The 9691-nt window shown below is 49.7% G+C and overlaps 1 protein-coding gene across 1 annotated transcript; it reads left to right on the forward strand.

Annotated features, from left to right (window-relative positions):
* The first annotated feature begins 4361 nt into the window (after positions 1–4361).
* Positions 4362–8274, forward strand: mrpl34 (mitochondrial ribosomal protein L34). Its single transcript, XM_070860752.1, has 2 exons — positions 4362–4429; positions 7847–8274. Exons 1-2 carry the CDS (start codon positions 4392–4394, stop codon positions 8175–8177), a joined length of 369 nt encoding a protein of 122 aa, XP_070716853.1. The 5' UTR covers positions 4362–4391; the 3' UTR covers positions 8178–8274.
* The last annotated feature ends 1417 nt before the right edge of the window (positions 8275–9691 follow it).

A 9691-nucleotide genomic window follows, 5' to 3' on the forward strand; every position in this document is an offset into this window, starting at 1 on the left:
TATGCTGACATGGATTGAGAACTGGTTGTCAGACAGGAAGCAAAGAGTAGGAGTAAATGGGTACTTTTCAGAATGGCAGGCAGTGACTAGTGGGGTACCGCAAGGTTCTGTGCTGGGGCCCCAGCTGTTTACATTGTACATTAATGATTTAGACGAGGGGATTAAATGTAGTATCTCCAAATTTGCGGATGACACTAAGTTGGGTGGCAGTGTGAGCTGCGAGGAGGATGCTATGAGACTGCAGAGTGACTTGGATAGGTTAGGTGAGTGGGCAAATGCATGGCAGATGAAGTATAATGTGGATAAATGTGAGGTTTTCCACTTTGGTGGTAAAAACAGAGAGTCAGACTATTATCTGAATGGTGACAGATTAGGAAAAGGGGAGGTGCAACGAGACCTGGGTGTCATGGTACATCAGTCATTGAAGGTTGGCATGCAGGTACAGCAGGCGGTTAAGAAAGCAAATGGCATGTTGGCCTTCATAGCGAGGGGATTTGTGTACAGGGGCAGGGAGGTGTTGCTACAGTTGTACAGGGCCTTGGTGAGGCCACACCTGGAGTATTGTGTACAGTTTTGGTCTCCTAACTTGAGGAAGGACATTCTTGCTATTAAGGGAGTGCAGCGAAGGTTCACCAGACTGATTCCCAGGATGGCGGGACTGACATATCAAGAAAGACTGGATCAACTGGGCTTGTATTCACTGGAGTTCAGAAGAATGAGAGGGGACCTCATAGAAACGTTTAAAATTCTGACGGGGTTAGACAGGTTAGATGCAGGAAGAATGTTCCCAATGTTGGGGAAGTCCAGAACCAGGGGTCACAGTCTAAGGATAAGGGGTAAGCCATTTAGGACCGAGATGAGGAGAAACTTCTTCACCCAGAGAGTGGTGAACCTGTGGAATTCTCTACCACAGAAAGTTGTTGAGGCCAATTCACTAAATATATTTAAAAAGGAGTTAGATGTAGTCCTTACTACTAGGGGGATCAAGGGGTATGGCGAGAAAGCAGGAATGGGGTACTGAAGTTGCATGTTCAGCCATGAACTCATTGAATGGCGGTGCAGGCTAGAAGGGCCGAATGGCCTACTCCTGCACCTATTTTCTATGTTTCTATGTAAACCTGAACCTTGGTTAGATCGCACAGAGCACTGTGCACAGTTCTGGTCGCCATATTATAAAAAGGATATGGAGGCACTGGAGAGGGTGCAGAGAGGATTTACAAGGATGATACCAGAAATGCGAGGGTATACATATCAGGAAAGGATGAACAGGCTGGGTCTCTTTTCTCTTGGAAAAATAAGGTTGAGGGGTGACCTAATAGAGTTCTTTAAAATGATGAAAGGTTTGATCGAGTGGATACAGAGAGAATGTTTCCATTTGTGGGGAAGAGCATAACTAGAGGCCATCAATATAAGATCGTCACCCAGAAATCCAGAAATCCAATGGGGAATTCAGGAGAAATGTCTTTACCCAGAGAGTGGTGAGAATGTGGAACTCGCTGCCACAGGGAGGGGTTGAGGCGAATAGTATCGATGCATGTAAGGGGAGGCTGGATAAACACATGGGGGAGAAGGGGATAGGGGGTTATGGTGATAGATTTAGATGGGGAAAGACGGGAGGAGGCTCGAGTGGAGCATAAACGCCGGCCTGGACTGGTTGGGCCGAATGGCCTGTTTCTATGTAAAAATAAAAATGCATCAACAGTCCAATATAAGTACTTGTGTGTGGAAAACAAAAGTAAAACTTGCATTTCTATAGCGCCTTTTATGACCACCGGATGTCCCAAAGCGCTTTACAGCCAATGAAGTACTTTTGGAGTATAGTCACTGTTGTAATGTGGGAAACGCGGCAGCCAATTTGCGCACAGCAAGCTCCCACACACAGCAATGTGATAATGACCGGATAATCTGTTTTTGTTATCTTGATTGAGGAATAAATAGGTCACTGGGAAGAACTCCCCTGCATTTTTTCGAAATAGTACCATGGGATCTTTTACATCTACCTGAGAGGGCAGACGGGGCCTCGGTTTAACGTCTCATCTGAAAGACGGCACCTCCAACAGTGCAGCGCTCCCTCAGTACGTCAGCCTCGATCTAGTGCTCAAGTCTCTGGAGTGGGACTTGACCCCACGACCTGCTGACTCAGAGGCGAGAGTGCTGCCCACTGAGCCACAGCGGAGAATCGAGTGGCAGGTGACAAAGCACTAATCTCATAAGATTCAGGTGGCGTCGTCATTCATGAAGAACAAAGCTCGTGGCTTGCTTTTGTTTTAAAGCATTTTTTTCCCCTCCTCTCCTGAGTTCATCTCGCAACCAGTCTGCACCGGAGGGACTGGAGGGAAGTGTTGACATGGAAAATAATATTCTGATTTCATAGAATCGTAGAATCAGAGAAATTTACAGCATGGAAGGAGGCCATTCGGCCCATCGTGTCCACGCCGGCCAACCAAGAGTTACTCGGCCTAATCCCATTTTCCAGCTCTTGCCCTGCAGGTTACGGCACTTCAGGTGCACATCCAAGTACTTTTTAAATGTGGTGAGGGTTTCTGCCTCTACCACCCTTTCAGGCCGTGAGTTCCAGACCCCACCACCCTCTGGATAAAGAAATTTCCCCACAAATCTCCTCTATACCTCCCCCCCAATTACTTTAAATCTATGCTCCCTGGTAGTTGACCCCATCGCCAAGGGAAACAGGTCCTTCCTATCCACTCTATCCAGGACCCTCATAATTTTATCCATCTCAATCAGGTCTCCCCACAGCCTCCTCTATTCCAAAGAAAACAGACCCAGCATCTCCAATCCTTCCTCATAGCCAAAAATCTCCTGTCTAGGCAACATTCTTGTAAATCTCCTCTGCATCCTTTCCAGTGCAATCACATCTTTCCTGTAATGTGGTGACCAGAGCTGCACGCAGTACTCCAGCTGCGGCCTAACCAGTGTTTTATACAGTTCAATATTTTAATATAATTTGATCAGTTTCCTTTGGTTTTATTTATAATTTGGAGTGTATTGTTTGTGCCTCTTTAAAAAGGGGGCGCATTTATAGATTGATCTGTGCAACCCAGTGTCATTCTATAAATAAGATGCCCTGTTTCTGCGCTCCTCCAATTCTGGCCTCTTGAGCATCCCTGATTATAATCGCTCCACCATCGGTGGCCGTGCCTTCTGTTGCCTGGGCCTCAAGCTCTGGAACTCCCTCCCTAAACCTCTCCGCCTCTCTACCTCTCTCACGTAAAAGATCCCATGACACTGCTTCAAAGAAGAACAGGGAAATTTTCCCAGGTGTCCTGGACCAATATTTATCCCTCAATTAACGTCACTAAAACAGATTATCTGGTCATAGTCTCAGGATAAGGGGTTGGCCATTTCTGACTGAGATGAGGAGGAATTTCTGTATTTAGAGGGTGATGAATCTTTGGAATTCTCTGCCCCAGAGGGCTGTGGATGCTCAGTCGTTGAGTATATTCAAGGCTGAGATAGATTTTTTGACTATAGGGGGATATGGGGATCGGGCGGGTAAGTGGGAGTTGAGGTCGAAGATCAGCGATGATGTTATTGAATGGTGAAGCAGGCTCGAGGGGCCGAATGGCCGACTCCTGCTCCTATTTCTTATGTTCTTATACTTTTATCACATTGCTGTTTGTGGGAGCTTGCTGTGCACAAATTGTTTGCCACGTTTCCTACAATACAGCATTGACTACAATTCAATAGTACGTCATTGCCTATGAAGCATTTTGGGACAGCCTGAGGTGGTGAAAGACATTATATAAATGCACGTTTTTCTTTCTGCAACTTTAGAACGTTCTTTGAAACCTACCTCTTTGATTACTGGTTCTAATATTTTGTTAAATTTTGTTTGATAACCTGAAGGAACAACATTTTCAGGGCTACGGAGAAAGGACGGGAGAGTGGGACTAGCTGAAGTGCTCTTGAAGAGAGCCAGCACAGGCTTGAGGGGCTGTGATTGAATGATAATAATGCTGTGAAGCACATTGGGACTTTCTACCATGTTACAGGCGCTATATAAATGCAAGTTGTTGTTGTTGAAGGCGCTATATAAATGCAAGTTGTTGTTGAAGGCGCTATATAAATGCAAGTTGTTGAAGGCGCTATATAAATGCAAGTTGTTGTTGAAGGCGCTATATAAATGCAAGTTGTTGTTGAAGGCGCTATATAAATGCAAGTTGTTGTTGAAGGCGCTATATAAATGCAAGTTGCCGAGTTGCTGAGTTTCGAGGGAGCCAGTTAACTACAACTCCCAGAGGGCTGAGCGCTGAGCGCGCACGCGTGCGAAAGCTGCTGTCGCAAAGCGCGCTGTGATTGGCTGCGGCGCGGACCCGACTGGGCCAATGAGGCGGCGGGAGAACGGCGGGTGGGCCGAGCGCACTGAGGCGATGAGCGGCCTGAGGGCGGCGGCGGCGCGGGCCGGCAGGTACCGGGGGGGGGCAGGCTGAGGGAGGGGGCGCCGCGGCCTAGCGGGACACGGGACACGGGACACGGGCTGGGGGATCTCCGGCGGCTCAGTCACACAAAGGACAGACTTGCATTTCTGTAGCGCCTTTTACCGCCGTCCTTCAGCCCTGGCTCAGTGACAGCTTCCGGGTCAGAAGGTCGTGGGGTCAAGTCCCAGGGCAGTACTGAGGGAGTGCTGCACTGTCGGAGGGGCAGTACTGAGGGAGCGCCGCACTGTCGGAGGGGCAGTACTGAGGGAGAGCCGCACTGTCGGAGGGGCAGTACTGAGGGAGTGCCGCACTGTCGGAGGGGCAGTACTGAGGGAGCGCCGCACTGTTGGAGGGGCAGTACTGAGGGAGCGCCGCACTGTCGGAGGGGCAGTACTGAGGGAGAGCCGCACTGTCGGAGGGGCAGTACTGAGGGAGCGCCGCACTGTCGGAGGGGCAGTACTGAGGGAGCCCCGCACTGTCGGAGGGGCAGTACTGAGGGAGTGCCGCACTGTCGGAGGGGCAGTACTGAGGGAGAGCCGCACTGTCGGAGGGGCAGTACTGAGGGAGCGCCGCACTGTCGGAGGGGCAGTACTGAGGGAGCGTCGCACTGTCGGAGGGACAGTACTGAGGGAGAGCCGCACTGTCGGAGGGGCCGTACTGAGGGAGCGCCGCACTGTCGGAGGGGCCGTACTGAGGGAGCGCCGCACTGTCGGAGGGGCAGTGCTGAGGGAGTGCCGCACTGTCGGAGGGGCAGTACTGAGGGAGTGCCGCACTGTCGGAGGGACTGTACTGAGGGAGCGCCGCACTGTCGGAGGGACAGTACTGAGGGAGTGCCGCACTGTCGGAGGGGCAGTACTGAGGGAGTGCCGCACTGTCGGAGGGGCAGTACTGAGGGAGTGCCGCACTGTCGGAGGGGCAGTACTGAGGGAGCCCCGCACTGTCGGAGGGGCAGTACTGAGGGAGTCCTCCTCAGGTGGATGTAAAAGATCCCAAGGCCACTATTTTGAGCAAAAACATAAGACATAGGAGCAGGAGTCGGCCATTCGGCCCCTCGAGCCTGCTCCACCATTCAATAAGATCATGGCTGATCTGATCATGGACTCAGCTCCACTTCCCTGCCCGCTCCCCATAACCCCTTCACTCTCTTATCTCTCAAAAATCTGTCTAGCTCCCCCTTAAATATATTCAATGTCCCAGCCTCCACAGCTCTCTGGAGCAGAGAATTCCACAGATTTACAACCCTCTGAGCAGGGGAGTTATTCCTGGGGTCAATATTTATCCCTCAACCTACATCACTAAAAAAAAAGATTATCTGGTCATTATCACATTGCGGTGTGTGGGAGCTTGCTGTGCGCAAATTGGCTGCCGCGTTTCCCACATTACAACAGTGACTACACTCCAAAAGTACTTCATTGGCTGTAAAGCGCTGAGCTGGTTGTGAAAGGTGCTATATAAATGCAAGTCTTTTTTTTTCTTTACCTCAAGATATGAAAAGTGCGAAGTTAAACATTAGAAAGAACAAGGAGAGGAAATCTAAACTAAAGGGTACAATCCTAAAGAGGATGGATGTACGAACAGAGAGACCCGGGGGTTTGTGTCCACAAATCATTGAAAGTGGCGGGACAGGTTCAGAAAGTGGTTCAAAAAGCTTACAGGATCCTGGGCTTCATGTATACAGTACAAAAGTGTGGAAGTTATGATGAACCTGTATAAAACACTGGTTCAGCCTCACCTGGAGTATTGTGTCCAATTCTGGGCCCCGCACTTTAGGAAGGATGTGAAGGCCTTAGAGAGGGAGCAGAAAAGATTTGCGAGAATGGTTCCCGGGATGAGGGACTTCAGTGACGGGGATAGACTGGAGAAGCTGGGGTTGTTCTCCTTGGAGCAGAGAAGGTTGAGAGGAGATTTGATCGAGGTGTTCAAAATCATGAGGGGTCTGGACAGAGTAGATCGAGAGAAACTGTTCCCATTGGTGGAAGGGTCGGGAACCAGAGGACACAGATTTAAGGCGATTGGCAGAAGAACCAAAGGCGACACGAGGGAAAACGTTTTTACGCAGCGAGTGGTTAGGATCTGGAACGCGCTGCCTGAGAGGGTGGTGGAGGCAGACTCAATCGTGGCTTTCAAAAGGGAATTGGATAAGTTCCTGAAAGACACAAAATTTGCAGGGCTATGGGGAAAGGGCGGGGGAGTGGGACTGGCTGAAGTGATCTTACAGGGAGCCGGCACGGGCCGTTTGGCCTCCTTCCGTGCTGTAACCGTTCTGTGATTCTATGAACCACACCATGTGGTAACGCATTCCACATTCTGACTACTCCCTGGGTAAAAACATTTCTCCTGAACTTCCTAGAATTTATTAGTTTCTGGTCCCTAGTTCTAGTCTCCTCAGCAAGTGTAAACCTCTCTCTCCTCGTCTCTCCCCTTGTTCTTGTGCCAATTATTCTAAATCTGTGTCCAGTTACTGACCCTCCCCCTGCCCCCCTCGGCCAGTGGGAAACGTTTCTCCTCATTTACTCTCTTCAAACCCCCTCCCCTCCACTCCGTATTGAAATGAATGGGTGATATTGGTGTACTACCAAAGTGGACCAGTTAGACTGGTATACACAGTGCCACACTGCTGCACTTCAGTGGTCGGTGTATGAGCTCAGTGCAGGAGACAGTTAACAATAGTCTGACTACATGCTTGGACTTTCAAAAATGGACCAAATGGCCATGGAATCATAGAAAATTTACAGCACGGAAGGAGGCCATTCGGCCCATCGTATCAGCGCCGGCCGACAAAGAGCTACCCAGCCTAATCCCACTTTCCAGCTCTGGGTCCGTAGCCCTGTAGGTTATGGCACTTCCAAGTGCACATCCAAGTACTTTTTAAATGTGGTGAGGGTTTCTTCCTCTACCACCCTTTCAGGCCGTGAAAATCTGTCTATCTCCACCTTAAATATATTCAATGATCCAGCCTCCACAGCTCTCTGGGGCAGAGAATTCCACAGATTTACAACCCTCAGAGAAGAAATTCCTCCTCATCTCAGTTTTAAATGGGCGGCCCCTTATTCTAAGACTATGTCCCCTATTTTAGTTTCCCCTATGAGTTGGAAATAACCTCTCAGGATCCACCTTGTCGAGCCACCTCATTATCTTATAAGTTTCAATAAGATCACCTCTCTCTTCTGAATTCCAATGAGTAGAGGCCCAACCTCCTCAACCTATCTTCATAAGTCAACCCTCTCCTCTCCGGAATCAACCTAGTGAATCTTCTCTGAACAGCCTCCAAAGCAAGTATATCCTTCCTTAAATACGGAGACCCAAACTGCACGCAGTACTCCAGGTGTGGCCTCATCAGTAGACACTCCAGCCAGGGGGAAACAGCCTCTCAGCAGCTACCCTGCCATCTTTGTTGCTTCCCGCAGGTGGCTCTCGGCGCAGTTCTTGGCCCCCGTCGTGTGGGTGAATGGCAGTCCGCGCGGGATCTGCAGCTCCGCCCTGTCGCGGCCCAGCGTCCTCCTGACCCCGGACCCAGCGGCGATGGCAGGGGCCCGGGCAGGGACCGGTGTCCTGGCCGCCCAGATCTTCCCCTGGTGCCAGCAACCGGTCCGGACGAAGACTCGTGGCACCGAGTACCAGCCGAAGACCATCAAGCGGATTCGCACCCACGGCTGGAAGAAACGTATCAGCACCCGGGGTGGCATCGAGGTGATTCTGCGCAGGATGCTCAAGGGCCGGAAATCGCTGACTCACTGAGTCTCTGCGGTGATGTGAACTGACGGTGAATGGACGACTGAGTGACCCCACACCCTGAACATCTTTGTATATATTATATTAAACTCTTAGGGCTCAATTGGGTGTCTGCTGTTTTTGTTTGGGGCGTTATCGGTCGGGAAAAGGGCGAGTAATGGCCCAGATATTGCCGTTCGTTACAATTATCCCTGCACACTTCTGCCCGAAGAGTCTTTGCCCTGGATATTGCGGGGGCATCTGGGACCTCAATGAATGACAGGACCGACAGTCTTAATCCAAGAGATACAAGGATTGAGAAAGAAACAGGAGGTAACAACACAGCAGGAAGTAGGGTGAATTAGAGTCAAATTGGGAACAGAAAGAGGCAAAGCAAGATTGGAATAAGAGCGAGAGGGAAAACCAGAGGCAGAAAGGACTTTTAGAAAATGTAAGCCTCTAAGAAGAATTTACTACCTGCAGGAATGAGACTCAGCAGTTTAAATTGTTCCCATTCTGGGCCAGAGAGGTTGAGTGGCAATAACAATGATCACGTTGTTAAAAGGGTATTCCGTTCCAGCCCTAACTTTCTGCAGCAAAACATAATGGGCAATTAATGTGTAAATACAGCAAGTTCTTAACAATAGCGGGGAGGTTGAAGCCCAGACGCTGTTTGTGTGAGACAGACGGAGGGGCAGTGTAAATTGACCGGGAGATTCCCAACTCTCGGCGTATCCCTTCGCCTGAACTTGCTGATTGTGTGCTGCATTGTCGGACGTGCTGTCTTTTGGATGAGACGTTAAGCCGAGGTGGACGCAAAAGTTGCCATGGCATAAATTTGCCGTTACTCGTCCAGCAGGATTTGGGTCACTACAGTTTGCCTCAACATTACAACAGTGACTACACTCCAAAAGTACTTCATTGGTTGTAAAGCACCTTGAGACATGTGAGTGGGCAAATGCATGGCAGATGCAGTATTACGTAGATAAATGTGAGGTTATCCACTTTGTGGCAAAAACAGGAAGGCAGAATATTATCTGAATGTTGACAGATTAGGAAAAGGGGAGGTGCAACGAGACCTGGGTGTCATGGTACATCAGTCATTGAAAGTTGGCATGCAGGTACAGCAGGCGGTGAAGAAGGCAAATGGTGTGTTGGCCTTCATAACTAGGGGATTTGAGTATAGGAGCAGGGAAGTCTTACTGCAGTTGTACAGGGCCTTGGTGAGGCCTCACCTGGAATATTGTGTTCAGTTTTGGTCTCCTAATCTGAGGAAGGACATTCTTGCTATTGAGGGAGTGCAGCGAAGGTTCACCAGGCTGATTCCAGGGATGGCAGGACTGACATATGAGGAGAGACTGGATCGTCTGGGCCTGTATTCACTGGAGTTTAGAAGGATGAGAGGGGATCTCTTAGAAACACACAAAATTCTGACGGGATTGGACAGGTTAGACGCAGGAAGAATGTTCCCAATGTTGGGGAAGTCCAGAATCAGGGTCACAATCTAAGGATAAGGGGTAAGCCATTTAGGACCGAGATGA

The sequence above is a fragment of the Pristiophorus japonicus genome, chromosome 18, assembly GCF_044704955.1.
Source record: "Pristiophorus japonicus isolate sPriJap1 chromosome 18, sPriJap1.hap1, whole genome shotgun sequence".
NCBI lineage: Eukaryota > Metazoa > Chordata > Chondrichthyes > Pristiophoridae > Pristiophorus > Pristiophorus japonicus.